The following is an 18,982-nucleotide window of genomic DNA, read 5'->3' on the forward strand; positions in this document are numbered from 1 at the left end:
CACAAAATCATTTAGTTGGAAAAGCTCAGAGACCCGAGTTCCACTTCCTCTGGAGAGAAATCCATTTCAATCCGAGGCTGATCTCCCAGCAGCTGGGTTTGGGCTGGGGTACATCCAGCTGTGTATCCCGGGGAGCCCAGCAGGGTCTGTGTGGCAGCCTGGCAGCGCTGAGCCCTCTCCCGCTGGAGCTTTCCATGTGGGCAGGGAGCAGCAGGTGCTGCCCACCCATCCCGATCCTGTCCACATCCCTGGCTCCTGCAGCAGGACGTACTGAAGCTGCCCTTTCTCCACTTCCAGCTGCACTGGCAGCTCCGTGTGACCGGGAGCGCTGCCAGAGGCTGCTCCCCTCTGCTCTCACAAACACTGAGGACCCTGTGCAGTTTCCTCCGGGAATGTTGGCACAGCCAGGGCAGCAAGCCAGACCCGATTCCCGCCAAAAGGAACAAAGGTACAAAAGGCTCATTAATAATAGGCTCGAGCAGACAGGTGGAAACCCCTCATTTGCTCTCACTGTAGGGAGATGCATCTGCCAGGAGGCCGGACTGGGGCTGTGGTGGATTCTTTTGACATAAAACTGATATCCCGCATCAAAGCAGCTAAATTGGATCGGTCCCAGTGGCCATCTAGCTTAGCATCGCATCTCCTGCGATGGAAAACGGGTTCCTTGTCATGGCAGCTGGGGACAAGCTGTACATGAAGGGTCTGATTAAGGAGGAATAAGCAGCATCCTCACATGGCTCAGCCACACAACAGGGCTGCTGTATCGTGTTGGAGATTATAGAACCATGGAATAGTTAGGGCTGGAAAGGGCCTCCAAGGTCATCGAGTCCCCCGGCGCTGCAAGGCCACCACTAACCCGTGTCGCCAAGTGCCACATCGACATGGCTTCAAATCCCTCCAGGTGTGGGGACTGCACCCCTGCCCTGGGCAGCTGTGCCAGGGCTGGACAGCCCTGTTGGGGTCGGACGGGGCTTGGAGCAGCCTGGTCCGTTGGAAGGCTCCCCCGCCCGCGGCAGGGGGTGGGACTGGATGGGTTTTAAGCTCGCTCCCAACCCAAATCCTGCGGTTCCATGATGCGAGCACCTTCCGCACGTCGCAGGGATGGCGGACGGGGCGGACTGCATTTCCCAGCGTGCCGCGCGGCGCGCGGAGCCCGGACTTCCTCCCGCGCCACCAATCAGGAGCGCCCAGGTGTCGCGGGCGGGGCGGGGGCGGAGGCGGCGAGAAGATGGCGGCCAAGAGCGGCCGGAACGGGCTCCTGGACAAGGTACCGTGCGCGGGGCTCCTGAGCCGCCCCGAGCGGCCCCTGCCCCGGCCGGGGCCCCGGGCAGCGCCCCGCCAGCCCCGCGCATTCCCCCGCCGGCCCCGGGCTTCCGCCTTTCACTCCTGGGTATCCCTCCCTCAGCCCTGAGCATCCCCATCCCTGAGCATCCCCATCCCTGAGCATCCCCCCTCAGCCCTGAGCATCCCATCCCTGAGCATCCCCATCCCTGAGCATCCCCCCTCAGCCCTGAGCATCCCATCCCTGAGAATCCTCATCCCTGAGCATCCTCATCCCTGAGCATCCCCATCCCTGAGCATCCCCCCTCAGCCCTGAGCATCCCATCCCTGAGAATCCTCATCCCTGAGCATCCCCATCCCAGAGCATCCCCATCCCTGAGCATCCCCCCTCAGCCCTGAGCATCCCATCCCTGAGCATCCCCCCTCAGCCCTGAGCATCCCATCCCTGAGCATCTCCCCTCATCCCTGAGCATCCCCATCCCTGAGAAGCCCCCCTCACCCCTGAGAATCCCCCCTCAGGCCTGAGCATCCCCATCCCTGAGAATCCCCCCTCAGCATCCTCCCTCCAGCCCGGGTCATCCCCCTCCAATTGCTGTAGATGTTTGTATAAGCAAGAATAAATAGTGGGAAGAATTCGACCCTGTCCTCTTACGGCAAAGGCTGTGGCTTCCAATTAGCATGTGTGCTAATTAGCCCTGGAAGAAGATGCTTCAGAAGCAGCCAGCTAAAATATTTGGTACCACAGGCTGGTGTGCGAGCTCTGTCCCAGTTCTCCGTGATTTTTAGATCCTTCTGGCCGCTGCTTTTGTGCCCCATGGAGCTGGTGGACACGCAGCGACATTCACTGTGTGCCTCAGAATTCCCACGTGCCGGGCCCGGGGGAGAGCCGGGCTTTTCCCTGCGCGGCTGCAGGGGAAGCAGATGGAGTTCTGCATCACATTTTAAGTGGTTTTGCTCCTTCCAGAGGAGGGAAAGGAGCTCTTTGGGCTGGTAGTTAATCAATCCAGCTTGGGAGCTTCCGGAGCAGGGAAATAACACCAGGGACATTGAGGGTTGCTTTACTGGCAGCTGAGATTCCAGCTCCAGTCACCGACCCGTTTGAAATACGGGATGACTTGGGATACTCAGGGCTCGGACTGATGTGCCACCAGAAAATAATGTAGCTCAGGGGAAGGTGGGCCCCTTGGAAAAGCTGAGCTGTACGTGGGCACTGTTACTGGGGAGGGACCCATTCCTGCAGAAGATTTGGATAAATGTGAAGAGTGGCAGAGTCCCCTGCTTTTGTTCCGGAGAACGGTTTTAACTGAAATTCCCTGTCTGTGCCTTTTAAATCTCCCCTTGTACCAAGATAGTTGGGGGTTCTCAAAATTTTCCTCCGTCCCCCAAGGGTCCGTGCGTAGCAGTGTGGCTGGAAATCAGGAGTACATCCAAAGGCAGGAATCCAGCCCAGCTGTCCCTTCCTGGGGAGGGCAGCGGGAGCAGCAAATGCAGAAGCCAAGTGAAACCTGCTGCCAGGTTGTGGAACCGAATGAAACCTGAGACAAGGTGTATAGGCTGAAACCCGCCCAGCAACGGTGCTGCTCAGGCAGCTTTTGGCTGCAGATTCCCTCTGTCCAGCCAGGCTTTCCCAAACAGGCAGGTGCTCTCTGGTGTGCCCCTGTCCTGGTGCTCACGGCAGGAACAGGCAGTTGGGATGAAGGTGCCCTCACCCCACACTTTCCGTTGCAGTGGAAGATTGATGACAAGCCAGTAAAAATTGACAAATGGGATGGTTCAGCTGTGAAAAATTCCTTGGACGACTCTGCCAAAAAGGTAGGTGCTCTCTCTGCTGAGTTGTCCCTCCTGGGAAGCTCTCTGGTGTTCTTTCCTGCTTTTTGGGGTTGGTTGTGCCCGTAGCCATGCTGGGTCTTTAGTGTCTCTTGTGATTCCCACATGTTTGTGCCTGACAGGGATCAACTATCAGGGTGCCTGATGCAGACATTAACTCCCCACAAACCTTCTGCTCAGTTTGCCTGTGCCACTGGGATTGCTCCCTTCAACCCCTTCCCAAATTCCTGAAAAGCTTGCCATGGGCTCAGCTGCCTGTTTCTCCCACAGGTGCTCCTGGAGAAGTACAAATACGTGGAAAACTTCCGTCTGATCGACGGCCGCCTCATCATCTGCACAATCTCTTGTCTCTTCGCCATCGTCGCTTTGATTTGGGATTACCTGCACCCTTTTCCTGAGTCCAAACCGGTTCTTGCCTTCTGTGTTGTCTCATATCCTTTGCAGATCTTGTCGTGGTTATACCAGAGGGGTTTGATTTTCCCTTCTGGATATTCCCATCTTCAGGCCTGCGGGAATTGTGCTCCTGTCGTGTGGAGATCAGCTGACAATCAGTCAGTTTTCATGTGACAGGAAAATTCCTGCCTGTCTGGCTGTAATGTCCCTAAATTTGGGTGGTCTGAGGCAGATCCTTTTTTGTTATTCTATCCACAGTCTGGTTACAGACACGTTTGCATTTCCCTAATACCACAGGTCAGATACTGAGAGGGGAAAGAGGAAATTCTTGCCTCTGCAGAGGGATCTGGACAGGCTGGATCCACGGGCTGAGGTCACTCCATGAGGCTCAGCAATGCAAAGGAGTACTGGTGGCCTGGACTGGAGAAATGGTTGGACTCAATGGGCTCAGAGATATTTTCCAACCTAAATAATTCTGTGATCCTAAGGAATTTCATTGTTCCTGGCTGTTCTGGGTGGCTTTCAGAACAAATGGGTGACTTGTCTTGCAGCACTTGAAATTACTGAATTCCAAAAATGGGAAAGAGGAATTGCTTGGTCTGTGCTTAGGAGGAATGCCCAGCTACTCCTTCTGTGGCTTGTTCAGTCTCAAGTTTTCCCACTATTTCCCAGCAAATGTCAGAGAATCCCAGACTGGTTTGGGTGGGAAGGGACGTTAAAGCTCATCCAGTTCCACCCCCTGCCACGGGCAGGGACACTTCCACTAAACCAGGTTGCTCCAAGCCCCATCCAACCTGGCCTTGGACACTTCCAGGGAGTGAATAATAAATTATTAAATTTATTACTTAATTTCTCATGCTGATGAAGCATCAGCCACACATCCCGTTTGGAATCAAAATGTTAAACCACAGTGTCTGAGGGGATCCGAGCGACTTCTCTGCCTAATTTCTGCTTCTCCTTGCACCCTCCCAATTTCCTTAACTTCCTGTGCACGTATTTTGTGATGATGGGAATCCTGACCATTTATACCTCGTACAAGGAGAAGAGCATTTTCCTGGTGGCTCACAGGAAGGACCCGGCCGGGATGGATCCCGACGACGTCTGGCAGCTCTCCTCCAGCCTCAAACGGTACCGCTCGCTCCGGCAGCCCGGGCTCCCTAGAGATCACCCAAAATACTGCCTTTTCTTCTGAAACCCACCAACCCACGCTGCTCCATCAAAAACCATGTCCTGCTCCAGGAACAGGAGCAGCTCCACGTGGTTTTCTGGCACCAGTGTTGATGTTTCACTTCTCTTTAAAGCGGGGCATAAAGGCCTTTAGCTGTGTTCATTGCGAGTGCCCAGGCAGGGAGCTCCAGCCCGGGAGGGTTTTCCCCTCGCACAGGAGGGGCTTTCTGTCCCGGCTGGGATCTGCTCTGAGGTGTGTCTGCCCTCCTGCAGGTTCGATGACAAGTACACCCTGAAGCTGACCTTCATCAGCGGGAAAACCAAGCAGCAGAGGGAAGCCGAGTTCACCAAATCCATCGCCAAGTTCTTCGATAACAACGGCACGTTAGTCATGGAGGCCTACGAGCCAGAGGTGTCCAAGCTGCACGACAGCCTGGCCCTGGAGAGGAAAACAAAATGATTTCAGAGCCCACCCGCCTCCCGGCAGCCTGCTAAATTAACACCAATAAAGTCAAATGGCAAAGAAAGTGAATCATGGCCTCTGTTTTTGTCCTGAAGTCCTATTCCATGTTGGAGAAGCAGGAATTTTAATCTTGGACCCAAGATCTGTTGAAGCCCATGGCTAAGCTTGGTCTCTGTGCCTGCCTTCCAGGCTCTGAGGCAGACTCTAAAATTGGATTTTGGGGACCCTCAGGAGGGGAAACACATCACCAATGCTGCCCCAGCGTCCTCTGCTTTACCTGGCAGTGCTTTATCCCATGGCTCTGTGTCCAGGGGGCTTTACCAATCCCACCTTTCCGTTGTCTGGTAGGAGTTCAGGACAAAACCCTTCTGTGAAACAACCATCCCCTCACAAACAAGTTTGCTTTATTTTTGTATTTATCTAAGTGGGAGTAGAGGATTGTTTTAACCTTTTGTGTGTCAGGGGGAAGAATCAATTATGCTACTTCTGTGTGCTCAGCCACGAAGCTTCTCAGAAAGTGTAAAAGATTTTCCAAGCTGTGTCTGTCTGTCCCATGGTTCCCTTCTGGCATCTCCCGTTCCGTGTGTCCCTTCTATAAGCTGGCATTTTTTAAAAGAGAGATTTTTTTGGGTTGTTTTTTCAATAAAAAGGAAGAACAGACATCAAACGTGTCCTGGAGCATCTCTGGGGTGTCTCACGCCTGGGGAGGGAATCCCACTGCACAAAATCCTCAAGGCTGGAAGAATCCCGGCATTCCCATGGCACCACAACAGTCTTGTCACCTAAACCTCATCCCCAGGTGCCACCGGATGAAGATGATTCATCTTTTTATCTTGCAGAGCTGGTTGGGCTTGGCTGCCTCACCTCAAGGAACCCCCAGATGCACCCTCCTGGTTTTCCAGCCCTCCCTCTCCACACGCGTCCCACAGGGGCGCCCGGCAGGGGATTCTCCTGGCCCCCCAAGCAGGGTCCTGCCTCCATCCCCCTCTTGGCTCCCCTCCCACCTGCTGGGGAGAGGGTCGGGACTTGGCAGCGGCTGCACCGGTGAGTCTCCTCCTGGTATTCCACCGCTCCACCTCCCCCGCAGGAGCGCCGCAGGAGGAGCCCATCACCCGCTCACACCTGCACAGGTACTGTCCCTGCTGTCCCGGCACCGGCGCCAGGCTCGGGTATCCCGGCAGCGGGATCCCCGCCCGCTTCCTTGGCCCGCCGAGCGCCTGATCCGGCCCCCCCGGCTCCGGGACCTGCAGGAAGAGGCGGAGCGGGGCGGCCCCGGCGCGGCGGCGGCGAGAGCAGCGGGGTCTGCGGGGATGGGGGGATGCGGAAATGCGGGGATGGGGAGTGCGGGGGATGGAGGAGTGCGGGGGGGCCGCGGCACGGAGGGGATGGGAGGGTCGGTGTTTGTGAGGTGCAGGGCGGTGCAGGGGGATTGGGACTGGGACTGGGACTGGGGGGGTCACCGGGGTGTAGGGGAGTCGGGCTGTGGGGGTGTCGGGGGGTACAGGGCGAGAATCCGGGTACTGCAGGTGGATGGGGGGCGATCAGTGCCTGCGGGGCCGCAGGGGGGTCAGGACATGTGAAGGGGGATGCACGGAGGGGGTGTCTGTCACTGCGGGGGTCAGTGCATGCTGGGGTGGAGGGGGTTTGTGCTGTGGGCGAGCGTAGGGACGTGGGGGGTGCAGGGTGGGATCCAGCTGGGAGGGGTGCACGGGGAATGGAGGGGTGCACGGGCACAGGGACTCTGGGCTAGTGCCACCGGGGGAGCTTAAGGCGCCGGGAGCTCGGGGGTCCCGAGCAGGAGATCACAGCCCTTGGGAAGAGCCGGGAGGTGGCACCGTGGGTGGAGCAGGGGAGCCTGTGCAGTACAGGGCGGCAGCACAGACGGGCAGGAGGGCGGCTGTGACCCCGCCGAGGGGCTCTGCTCTCACCCCACTCTCCCACCCTGCTCAGGTCCCAGGGGGAACCTCCGGGCGGCCACCATGTCCCAGGCCACCACCTGCCTCAAGGTGAGCCTTCATCCCTATCCCCCCCGTACAGGTCACCCTCTCCTTTGCCGGGATTTAACCCTTTACATCTGGCTTTCCCACCCTTGCAGCAGCAGGGGGACGGCGGGGAGAGCCCTCCACCGCCGCCACCACCACCAGGATCCCCGCACGTTTTCCCTCCGGAGACGCTGTTCCGGCAGGCAGGTGGGGTCACCTACCGCATCCCAGCTCTGCTCTACGTCCCCCCGGATGATTCCTTCCTGGCCTTTGCCGAGAAGCGCTCCTCGGCCCGGGACGAGGATGCCAAGCACCTGGTGCTGCGGCGGGGCCGCCGGCACGGCTCCTCGGTCAAGGTAAAATCCCCCCGGGCTGTAGGAACAAGAGATGGGCGCGATGCCCGGTGGCTCCAGGGTGCAGCGACCCCGTGGCTGAGCCCCATTTTCCTTCTTGCCGGCAGTGGGGTCCCATGGAGGAGCTGTCGGCGTTGGCGCTGCCCGGCCACCGCACCATGAACCCCTGTCCTCTCTACGACGCCAGGAGCGGCACCGTCTTCCTCTTCTGCATCTGCGTGGAGCAGGGAAAGACGGAGCGGTGCCAGATCTGGAGCGGCTGCAGCGCCGCGCGTCTCTGCTTCGCCACCAGCGCCGACGGCGGCCGCGGCTGGAGCGCGCTGCGGGACGTGACGGACGAGGCCATCGGCGCCGACCTGTCCCGCTGGGCCACCTTCGCCGTGGGGCCGGGCCACGGGCTACAGCTGGGCTCGGGGCGGCTGGTGGTGCCGGCCTACACCTACTACGTGCACGGCTGTCTGTGCGGGGCCCTGCGGCTGCCCTGCTTCACCCGCCAGCATTCCCTCGTCTTCTACAGCGACGACGGCGGGCGCCGCTGGCACAAGGGCGCCCTGCTGGGCGGCGAGCGGACGGGCGAGTGCCAGGTGGCCGAGGTGGGCGGCCCGCGGCAGCCCGTGCTGTACTGCAGCGCCCGGGCGCCGCGGGGCTGCCGGGCCGTGGCGCTCAGCACCGACCGCGGGCTGCGCTTCCAGCGGCCGGCGCCGTGCGCGGCGCTGGGCGAGCCGCCGGGGGGCTGCCAGGGCAGCGTGGTCAGCTTCGCCGCGCCCGCCCGCTCCGCCGGGGCGCCCCCCTGGTTGCTCTACTCCCACCCCACGGACCGGCAGCGCCGGCGCGATTTGGGCCTCTACGTCAACCCCTCGCCGCTGGACGGGGCGGGCTGGCGGCGGCCCTGGGTGCTGCGCGCCGGGCCGGCCGGCTACTCCGACCTGGCCGTCTGCCCCGGCGGCCTCTTCGGGTGCTTGTTCGAGTGCGGCGCCAGCAGCGCCTGCGAGGAAATCAGCTTCTGCCTCTTCACCCTGGACCCCTCCGGCGATCAGGACCTCAAGGCTCCCTAAAATAGACCCGTTTTAGGCAGTGCGGTCACGCCTGAGCGTCGGCAGCCGGATCCAGTGAGCGCGGCAGTGCCGGGAGCTCACCAGGATATTTCAAGTGCACCAGAGGCTCGTCGTCATGTACCTTTTATTTAATTATGTCTTTTTAATCGCCCGTCAGATGTTGTCGGTGACCTGCGGCAGTGGAGGATCTGGCTTGGCCAAGGGGGATGCCAGCTCAGCATAGGAAATGCCGCTGCTTCTCCAAAAATCAGCATTTTTCACCTGGTAGCAGCTGAAAAGCAGAAGGTGCCAGCAAGAGCAGCTAATTCCCTGAGGGAAAAGTACCCAGAAAGCTTGGTTTAGTTAAAAATATTCCAGTTCCTGTGTTCCTGCAGGTGGCAGAGGATTCCCAGTTTTTACCATTTTTTATCCTCTTTTCTTCACTTGCCTGCTTTAGACTGAGTTTCTCCCTGCCTCCTGGGAAAAAGCTCTCAAATCTTGTTTGAGTGGGGGGAGAGGAGTGTTGGGGGGTGTTTCATTCTGCTCCATAGGGAACAGCTTGTAGCATCCCGACAGTGACAGTGACCTCACATCCCCGTGCTGCTGTCAAATAAAATTCTCCCAAAACACATGAAATCCAGTCAATGCAGGGAAAATCCCAACGGAGCTGGCCCTGCTCCAGAAAGATGCAGGATGGCCCCAAGCGTGGCACCTCCCACTCCATCCTGGTGCTGTGTTTTGTGTGTGGAGAGGCGGGATGGGGGCAGACAGGATGAGTGCAAGGCGGGACGGGCACTATCGGGGCGGGCACAGGCAGGATGTGGACAGGGACGGGCAGGAGGGGGCCAGACAAAAGAACGACAGAAGGTAAAATAGGACAGACAGAAGCAGGCGGGCAGGATGAAGCTGAGGACAGAGCAGGATGGGGCCAGGACAGAACAGGGAAAGGGGCAGGGACTGGCAGGATGAGGCTGGGGCCGGACGGGGACAGATAAGAGGGGGACAAGCAGGATAGGGACAGATTGGCGGGGCAGATTGGAATGGGGACAGGGACGAGCAGGACGGGGACCAGCACCACACCGCCCTCCCCAGCCAGCGTGGCGGATCCGGGGCACCCCCCACCCCTTTTCCCCCCAAAGGCGGGGCCTCTCCGCCCCTTTTCCCCCGGCTTCTCCCGGCGGCGGCGGCCGGATGCGGGCGCTGCGGCTCGGGGCACGGCTGACACCGGGAGTGCTGGGGGCACTGCTGGGGCTGCTGGGGGCTCGGGGGGCGCTGCTGGGACCGGAGGTACAGGGTGTTCTGGGGTGTTGGGGACACTTGGAGCACCGGGGCCACTGAGCATAGTGTGGGTGCTGGGGCCACTGCTGGGACTAGGGGCGCTGGAGGTACTGGGGATACTGGGAGCACTGGGGGCGCTGGGAGCACTGGCGGCGCTGGGGGTGCTGGGGGCGCTGCTGGCGCTGCTGCCGCCCCCCGCCCCGGCCGAGACGTTCTCTGCGATGCTGAGCGTGCGGGGAGCGCTGGGCGCCGAGCGCCGCCTGCTCCGCCGGCTCCGCTCCTACCTGCGGGACGAGAGCTCCCGCCTGCGCCTCCTCCGCAGGTACCGGGACCCCCCCAACCGCGCCGCGGCCACGGCTGGGGCGCCCGCAGCATCCGCTCCCCTCCAGCCACCCATCCCGCCCCCCAGCCCCAGGCGTGGGCGATTCCCTGGCTATGAGGAGGGGTTATCCCATCCCCACCTTCCCCGCAGCACCCCATTTTTGGGAGTGGCCCTAAATAAGAGCGTGGTGGGAGGACGGGAAGCTGAGACTGGACGTGGCTCAGGCCCCCCCTTCCCCCAGCTGTGTCCCAGGAGAGGGACATGGCCCCTCACCCACGGGGATCTGGGTGGCAGCATCCCCAAGGCATGGGCCATCCCCACCGTCCCACCAGGGCTGGGTCGGGCAATCCCTCAGCTCTGGCTTGGCCAAAGAGCGGATGCTGAGGCGAAGCTGCCCAACAATGGGGGCACTGAGTCCTCACCCGGGCGGTGTCAACACCGAGGAGCATCGAAGTGTCCTGCTGTGGGTGCCCTGTAGGTTCTATGAGAAGGTCCAGGCACTGCACCAGGACCCTGAGGCCTCGGTGGACAACCCCTTGTTGGCCTTCAGCCTCATCAAGCGCCTCCACTCTGACTGGCCCAACATAATCTACAGCGACGAGGCCACCAGGAACACCCAGGGTACGGGGAAGATGCTCAGCCTTATGTCCCCTCTGGCACCTAGGCCAGGAAATAGATGGAGGGGCTGGGGAACAGGTGGAGAAGCAAGAAGATTGTTGGAGGAGCAGAACGGATGGAGGAGCAGGATGTGGGGTCCCCAGGGAAATGAGCTGATAAGGGCGATTGCACCTCATAATTTCTTTAATTTCACCTCTTTTCCACCCTGCAGCACTCCATGCTGGCCTCAGGGAGGTGGAGCAGGAGCTGCCTGGAGCTGAGGACCTGGACGGGGCGGCCAGGGCGCTGATGCGGCTGCAGGACGTCTACGCACTGAGCGTCAAGGGCTTGGCCAGCGGCGTCTTCCAGAGAGCCGGGCACCCGCCCCTCTACAGCCCCGGCCGGCGCGCCTCCCTCTCTGCCGACGACTGCTTCCACGTGGGAAAGGTGAGGGAGAGCCCCCTAAGCCTTCACAAAACTTCTCTAGCCCGGGGTGTTGCTTCCATAGGGATGGACATGGAGGTTTCTTTACATGAGGTGGAAGTGAAGGTGGAAATGGGGATGGAGACTGAGGTGGGGATGGAACAGGAAAGGAAGGGATGGGACAGGTTGGGGACGATGTGGGAGGCAACAGGGATGGAGATGGCAATAGGAAAGCGACAGATGCAATGGTACAGGATGGGCAGGAATTGCAGTGGGATGGGATGGGATGGGATGGGATGGGATGGGATGGGATGGGATGGGATGGGATGGGATGGGATGGGGATGGGATGGGATGGGATGGGATAGGGTGGGATGGGATGGGATGGGATGGGATGGGATGGGATGGGATGGGATGGGATAGGATGGGATGGGATGGGATGGGATGGGATGGGATGGGATGGGATGGGATGGGATGGGATGGGATGGGATGGGATAGGGTGGGATGGGGTGGGATGGCCCAGCTGGCAGGTGCAGGTGACGTGTTGCCCCGCAGGTGGCCTATGACACAGGTGACTATTACCACTCCATTGCATGGCTGGAGGAGGCTGTCAGCCTCTTCCGCCTCTCCTATGGCAGCTGGAACCTGGAGGACCGGAGCAGCCTGGAGGATGCTCTGGACCATCTGGCCTTCTCCTACTTCATGGTACAACCACGAGTCCCCTCCCCATCCCCAGTGTCCAGTAGAGCCAAACCGTGGGTGGGAGGATGGATGCTTATGGGGTCTCCACTCCCCCATCCAGGCTGGAAACATCTCTCACGCCTTGAGCCTCTCCCGGGAGTTTCTCCGCTACGGTATGTGGGACAACCCTGAATGCAGCAGGAAGAGGGAAAAGATTTTGGGATGTCCCCATCACCTCTGCATGGCAACAGCCTCCCTCACTCAATTTCTTACCCCCATCTGGGGTAATTCTCCAGAGACCGATGCCAGGGAAGGGGGTTGATGGGGATGCAGCATTCTGGGTGACACCACCTCCCCAGCAGATCCCAGCAACCAAAGGGTGTCGAGGAACGTGGCCAAGTACAAGAAGCTGCTGGAGATGGGGACGGGGGCAAGTGCCAGGCCCCTGCAGCGCCCCAACAGCACCCGCCTGCAGAGCCGCGATGCCTACGAGGAGCTGTGCCAGCGCCCCGGGGGGCAGGTGGGACTGGCAGGGGTGCCGTGGTCCCCCACCACCGCTGTGCCCCCCTCACGCCTTCCTTGCTCCTCTTCCTCCCCAGCCAGCCCCAGAGCAGCTCCTGCACCTCAGCTGCTCCTACGAGACCAACGGCAGCCCCTTCCTCCTCCTCCAGCCTGCCAAGAAGGAGATGGTCCGGATCCAGCCCCATGTGGCTCTGTACCATGATTTCATCACCGATGCTGAGGCTGAGACCATCAAGGGGTTGGCAGGGCCCTGGGTGAGCCATCCCCGCCACCAGGGATGTCCCTTTCCTGCAGCAGGGTGTCCCAGGAGATCATGATCCAGGGTGAAGGCAGAGATAGGAGGGGTTTTAAGGCCAAAGCCTCCTCCAGGGAATTCAGATGGGACGGGGCTTGGAGCCACCTCATCTAGTGGAAGGTGTCCCTGCCTATGGCAGGGAGTGGAACTGGATGATCTTGGAAGGCCCTTTCCAACCCAAAGCACTCTAGGATTAGATGAGACCCTGGGATGATGATCCCTGTTCCATGTGAACCCCTCAAAAGACTTTTTGGAAGAAACCAGGTCCACAGATGCACCTAAACCACTTCCCCACCAGGCTTGACTTGGTGACTCCACCCGCTGTCACTGCTTCCCTCACCCCACCACCCTTGGGGTGGGACATTTGGCAAGCAGCTGGTACAAACCCACCAAAATGGCTCCTGCTCGGTGTGAGGGTCCCCGTGTGTGGCAACATGCACCCCCCCCATGTGTCCTTCAGCTGCAGAGATCCGTGGTTGCCTCTGGGGAGAAGCAGCAGAAAGCCGAGTACCGGATAAGCAAGAGGTAGTGGCCACCCCTCGCTCGTCCTCCAGCCAGTGGGACCTGGCCAGTGGCTCCATGGCCACCTGTGAGGTGGCAGTGAAGCCGTGCTGGGAGGCCTGGCCCCTCCAGCAGTGCCCTGAGGGTGAAGCCCAGCCACAGGTGAATTCGGGGGCTGACGTGGGGTGGTCCCGCAGCGCCTGGCTGAAGGACACGGCCGACCCCGTGGTGCGCGCGCTGGATCGGCGCATCGCCGCCGTCACCGGCCTGGACCTGCGGCCACCCTACGCCGAGTACCTGCAGGTGGTCAACTACGGCTTGGGAGGCCACTACGAGCCACACTTCGACCACGCCACGGTCAGGGAGCTGCCAGGGTGGGGGACCGTGGGATGGCACCCGGGGGGGTTCCTGTGGTGCTCCTGGGGTGGACTCAGGGGTGGTCCCTGGTGTATTCCTGGGGATGGGCCCTGGGTTGGCCTTTGGGGTGATTCCTCAGGTGTTCCTGAAGGAGAACTCTTGGGTAGCCCCTCAGATATTCCTGGAGATGGGCCCTGGGATGCTCCTCATGCTGCTGCTGGGATGGTGCCCAAGGGAAGACCCCGAGCGGTCCCTGGGGGTGTCCCCATGGTGATCCCTAGGTTATTCCCTGAGATGTTCCTAGTGATGCAGCCTGGGATGGCCCCTGGCAGGGGTGGGATGGATGGTCCCAGGATGGTGATCCCTGGGTGGGGATATTCCTGGGAAGGGAGGGGAGGAGGGACAAAAAAGAAGGAAGAAGGAGGGATTTTCTGTGGGGGGAACAGTGTGGGGCAGCTTAGAGCTCCTGGGGTGTGAGGGGCCTCTGGGCTGAGCTGTGCCAGTGCAGGACTGACCGTCCCCACGGCACTGACCGTGCTCACCTCCCCTTTTGGAGCAGTCCACAAAGAGCCCCCTGTACAGAATGAAGTCGGGCAACAGGATCGCCACAGTCATGATCTACGTGAGTCCCCCCTCGTTTCCAAGCCTGGAGGGATGGCACTGGCTTGGCCCTCACGGGATATGGCGTGGGTGAGGGCAGCCCTAAAACACTGGAGTGCGTGGGAAGTGCCAATGTCTGTGGAGTATTCGGGAGCTTGTGCCGTGCCAGAGTGAGGGGAACAGAGTTGGGGCCCAAGGGAGGTTTTGTGCCTCAGTTTCCCTGTGCAAAGGAGCATCACAGGGAAGGGGGGATCCATGGCTCCTATTTTTGCTCCTTTTCCAGCTGAGTGCAGTGGAGGCTGGAGGCTCCACTGCTTTCATCTATGCCAACTTCAGCGTGCCCGTGGTCAAGGTGAGGGGTCACGTGGAATCGCTGGGAGCCGGGAAGGGAGGGTGCTGCTCTCTGTATCTCAGCTCTCGCAGGGAGTTTTGGTCAAGCCTCTCCTGATGCCAAACCCCAGCCCCAGGCTCCCCACTCTGTTTTGGGGTGCCAAAATTCAGTCTTGGGGATCTTAGCTCTGTTTAGGGTATCAAACCCGTCTCTGCCCCACAGAATGCGGCTCTTTTCTGGTGGAACCTGCGGAGGAACGGGAATGGTGACGGGGACACCCTCCACGCCGGCTGCCCCGTCCTGGCTGGGGACAAGTGGGGTGAGAGATGCTACCAGGTGTCACCCCGGGGTGACACGGGGCTGAGGGACAGCCCCACCAACAGGGAGGCAAGAGGGGCTGGGAATGCATAAATACCCTGGAAAACAGGGAAAAAGTTCCCTGATAGCAGCACAGGATTAGAGAAAGGTGCAGAGGGAAGGGAACGGACAGGGGTCTGTGTCCTTGTCTGTTCCAGTGGCGAATAAGTGGATCCATGAACACGGGCAGGAGTTCCGGCGGCCGTGCAGTGCTGACCCGCAGGACTGAGCCGCCGTGGGACCCCAGATGTGACATCTGCAGGTGGCAAAGGCACCCCAGATGTGACATCTGCAGGTGGCGAAGCCGCCCTGGCACAGCAGAGCGAGGAAGGGAGGGAAGGGGGTAGCAGCGGAGCAGGGGGCGATCGGGAGGGGCGCTTGCTCAGCCACGGCCAAACTGGGTGGATGGAAATAAAGTCAAAAGACACTAAACCGGCGTCTGTCCTGGGGTGCCAAGCCCTATCCTTGTGGCTCCCATCTGTTTTGGAATGCTAAAATCCAGTCTCGGGGAGAAGGCAGCTCCTTCCAGCCGTCCTGGCCCCACGCCTGCCTGCCTGCAGACAAGCTCCCTTTCTGCAGCGTGACCGCAGCCCCGCGGTGACTGGCAGGCGAGCGGCAGAAAGCAAGCAGCCGGGCCCGGGCAGCGCACGGGGGCCGGGCAGGAGCCCGCGCCCGGCCGGCACCTCGGTGGGCGGCTGCCCGAGAGCAGGGAGGCTCGGGCTGCGGCACAGCGGCTGCCCAGCTCCGGCCAGCCGCATGGTCCCGGCGGCTTTCCTGCTCCCTGCTCCCTGCTCCGTGCCCAGCCATGCCTGCTGTGCCTCCAGGGAGCCTCGGGGCTCTCCGCGGCCTTTCCCAAAGCCTCCCTGCCCGGCGGTCCGCAGGGCCGTGCGGCCCGGGCGCCCTCAGCCTGCTTCGCTAGCTGCTGGGGCTTTGTTAGCCTAGGCCAGCGGGTTGGCTTTGGGTTTTTTTTTTTGTTTGTTTTGTTTTTTTTCCTGGCCAAGGAGACTGTGGGAGCAATCCTTCGGCCGTTTTGTTTTGTTTTTTCCCCCTCCGAGCTATTCGGTTGAGTTTTGGTCGAAGATCACGGAGGCCCGGCGGGCGGAGCACCGGCCGGGACGGGAGGGGCCAACCGGAGACAGGACACCAAATCCAACGGCTTCATAACTGCAGTGAGGAGGGGACCCCGCCATAAACTCAGCAGGTTCCCTCGCCTCCGTTTTGCCCGAGCTGCTGCGTGCACCCTTTGCACCCTTTGTGTTTCCCCTTCCCTCAGACAGCAGCCGCCGCCATTTTTTCCATCCCCGGGAGGTTGCGGCCGTTGTGGGCTTTTTTTCCCTTTCCCTGGAATTCTGTTTTGTTTTGTTGGGTTTTTTTTTGTTTGTTTTGTTCTTGTTCTTGTTTTTGCTTTGATTTTAGTTTTGGTTTGGTTTGATTTTGGTTGGTTTTGTTTCTATCCGGCTGGGGTGGTGGTGGCGGGGGCGGGGGGTGCAGTGGTGTTAAGGTCGGACAATTCAATATTTAGCATTTGTTCATTTTCTTTTCCCACACCGTGTGGGCACTCTGGGAATAAACTATTGGAGTTTTTTCACTTTCATCCTACTACTGTTAACCTCCTGTTGGCAGAAAGGGATTGTTGGAACTCTTTCTTTAGAGGCAACACTCATTTCAGAGCATTTTTCTCCTAAACTTGTCTCTAAACAGAGACACTCATCTAGTTGACATTTGGAATGAGATTCAAATCCTCCAGGATGGAAACCCAGCTTTCCAGGGAGGTCACCATATCCCCTCCTGGCCTTGCCTCTTTCCCGGCTGGAAGGGAAAGGACAGAAATAGGGGAGGGGAATAGAAACAGAAGGCAGTCCTCTCCCGAGGCTCTCCTTGCTTTGGGGCCAGAAATGTGTTTATCACTCCATCCAGCCATGGATTAACCCCTCCACAGGCACACAGGGATAGGGGGTGAGCTGCAGGGAGCATTTGGGCAGGCCAGCAGGAACTGGAGCGCTGGGAAGAGGCTCCAGCAGCCCCTTGGGGCTGTTAAACCTGCCGGCATGTAAAACAGCCTGGGAGACTTCCAGTTTCTCCCAGTTTCTGCTTTTCAGTCAGGAACAAGCACCGCAGGATTCAGAGAAGGCTGAACAGAGCACAGGTTACTCACCAGCCCCAGTGCTCCAGTTTATTACTTCCAGATGTTCCTGTACATATGGGAGTCATTGGTCACAGAAAGGAGGGGGAAAAGTGAAAGCTGTGGCTAAATTCCCCCTTCCTCCCCACACTGGGGTGCAGGGAAGGGATGGAGGAGCATTTTGGATGGCAAGAGGCTTCCGTGAGTCACCAGAAAAATCCAATGGTTGGGTCTGGTGCAGGAACAGCTGGACCAACCCCCTTCCTCCACAGGCTGCTCCAAGGAGCCCAGGTATCACAGCTAAAGGGAAAGAAGGCATTCCTACTGCAGGCTTTTCACAAATGCTTTATTTGTAGGCAAGGGCAATGGACACAGAACAAGACAAGACCAGGAGGAGGCTGACACGGGACACAGTGTGTGGTCTCCAGAGAACTGACACCCACATCCACACCCACTCGCACCTTTTCCTTCTGGAAGCAGCAGCACGTGGCAGGAGGTCACCCTGCCACACTGGGAAAGCTCAGCCACAACTGGCCAAGCACCCGTGGGTGCAGCAAAACGTGGAGCAAACACCCAGTCCCATTCCCGCCGTGTCGGATGCCACATGGACACGGTGCCGAGGGACAGACAGACAGACAGACGGATGGCACAACCCAGGGACGCAGGTTTGGGCAGCACAAAGGGCACTTCCAGCCTGTGAGCAGAGCACCAGGCTCGGGGATAGGGGGGAGAATGCACTAGGGACAAGAGTTCTTGGAAGTGAAAAGCCATAAACTCAAGTTTTTGACCTTGCCTAAAGATTCAGGTCTAGATTTCCAAGAGTGTTGACTACCAGTTCAAACCAGTGAACAGCTGGTTGCCAGGCACCTCCACACAGCCCTTTTCCCAGGCCTTCCTGCTCCCAAAAGAAAAGTCAGTAGTGGAGAAGAGGAAAAATGTCAGTGCTAAAGTCACAGAATCAGAATAATTTGGGTAGGGACCAACCTTAAAGCCCACCCAGTGCCACCCCTGCCACGGGCAGGGACACCTTCACTATCCCAGGGTGCTCCAAGCCCTGTCCAGCCTGGCCTTGGACACTTCCAGGGATCCAGAGGCAGCCACAGCTTCTCTGGGCACCTGTGCCATGGCCTAAATTGTAAAAGAACTTCTTCCTAATACCCAGTAGACCCTCCTGGGGGGGATTCTCCAAGGTCTGTGTTGCCCAGCTCTGCCTTTTTCTTGCAAATCACAAACACATGGAAAGCAGGGCTGGAATAGGCTTCCTCAGCCTTTCCCTGGTGAAAAGGGAAAAAATAACTTTACCTATTGCTGCATCACCTCTGCAGACCCCATCACAATCTGAGGGGAAAATTCTGGCTGGACAGCCCCAGGCCTGAGTGTAATTCCTTACTCAAGGCTTGATTTATTCAAAGCAAGAGTACCTGCTTTGGCAATACAGGAAATAATCTTTTTCCAACAATCCCAATGCTCCAGTCATCTGTAAATCCCTGATGGCTTTGTCCAGTACACATAATCTGGCAAAACTCATCTTAGGTCTTAGACATTTATTTATTTAATTTATTCAATTAAAATGAAGCCTGCAACAGACCAGCATCCCAAAGTGCATCTCCTGCTCCTGCCAAACCTTGGGATCCTCCACTGGGAAAGTTACCACTGATCCTCAATCCAATAAGTGAAACAAAACCAAGAGAGGTTTCTAAGTACTCAAAAGGCTGCAGGAAAAATGCAAAGCTGGGAGTTTTGGGGAGGAACTTCTGTGTGTCCCTGTATCTCGTGAGCCAAAGAGAAGACTCCTTCTCTCTGCAGTTACTCTTACCACAGCCTGTGTATCCTTCACCAAATGCCATTTATCCCAGCTGCAGCCCCCTGGAAACTGCGGCAGGAGCATTAATACTTCTCAGACAAAAGTACAGCCTCAAAAATGTGCATGGCTTGACAGAGCTGAAAGGAATTTCCCTTCCACCCACCCCCACAGTGCTGCTCTGTCCCTGGAATCCGTTTTTTTTTAATCCAGTACCACACGAGTCCCTGAACAGGCACCTATCCAGGGCAAGGCAGGGCTGGGAGCTGGCACGGAGCGACGCACCATTCAATTAAA

General features: G+C 58.9%; 3 protein-coding genes across 6 annotated transcripts; all 3 read left to right on the forward strand.

Annotated features, from left to right (window-relative positions):
• The first annotated feature begins 1,168 nt into the window (after nucleotides 1-1,168).
• Nucleotides 1,169-5,200, forward strand: SPCS2 (signal peptidase complex subunit 2). Its single transcript, XM_053934191.1, has 5 exons — nucleotides 1,169-1,267; nucleotides 3,010-3,093; nucleotides 3,379-3,539; nucleotides 4,495-4,629; nucleotides 4,942-5,200. Exons 1-5 carry the CDS (start codon nucleotides 1,229-1,231, stop codon nucleotides 5,126-5,128), a joined length of 606 nt encoding a protein of 201 aa, XP_053790166.1. The 5' UTR covers nucleotides 1,169-1,228; the 3' UTR covers nucleotides 5,129-5,200.
• Nucleotides 5,201-6,145: 945 nt separating this feature from the next.
• On the forward strand, nucleotides 6,146-9,131 carry NEU3 (neuraminidase 3). 4 transcript variants are annotated; one of them, XM_053934187.1, is made up of 4 exons: nucleotides 6,146-6,431; nucleotides 7,082-7,137; nucleotides 7,227-7,469; nucleotides 7,574-9,131. In XM_053934187.1, the coding sequence occupies exons 2-4, from the start codon at nucleotides 7,111-7,113 to the stop codon at nucleotides 8,519-8,521; spliced, it is 1,218 nt and encodes a 405-aa protein (XP_053790162.1). In that variant the 5' UTR covers nucleotides 6,146-6,431; nucleotides 7,082-7,110; the 3' UTR covers nucleotides 8,522-9,131. The 4 variants fall into 4 exon arrangements, with proteins under 4 accessions (XP_053790162.1, XP_053790165.1, XP_053790163.1 ...); XM_053934190.1 differs by having other exon boundaries at nucleotides 7,230-7,469; XM_053934188.1 differs by lacking the exon at nucleotides 6,146-6,431 and having other exon boundaries at nucleotides 6,869-7,137.
• Nucleotides 9,132-9,257: 126 nt separating this feature from the next.
• Nucleotides 9,258-16,193, forward strand: P4HA3 (prolyl 4-hydroxylase subunit alpha 3). Its single transcript, XM_053934807.1, has 14 exons — nucleotides 9,258-9,367; nucleotides 9,597-10,100; nucleotides 10,579-10,721; nucleotides 10,930-11,144; nucleotides 11,674-11,823; nucleotides 11,921-11,972; nucleotides 12,162-12,319; nucleotides 12,399-12,575; nucleotides 13,077-13,141; nucleotides 13,315-13,474; nucleotides 14,034-14,096; nucleotides 14,358-14,426; nucleotides 14,628-14,724; nucleotides 14,921-16,193. The coding sequence occupies exons 1-14, from the start codon at nucleotides 9,258-9,260 to the stop codon at nucleotides 14,989-14,991; spliced, it is 2,034 nt and encodes a 677-aa protein (XP_053790782.1). The 3' UTR covers nucleotides 14,992-16,193.
• The last annotated feature ends 2,789 nt before the right edge of the window (nucleotides 16,194-18,982 follow it).

This window comes from Vidua chalybeata, chromosome 2 (genome assembly GCF_026979565.1).
Source record: "Vidua chalybeata isolate OUT-0048 chromosome 2, bVidCha1 merged haplotype, whole genome shotgun sequence".
Lineage (NCBI taxonomy): Eukaryota > Metazoa > Chordata > Aves > Passeriformes > Viduidae > Vidua > Vidua chalybeata.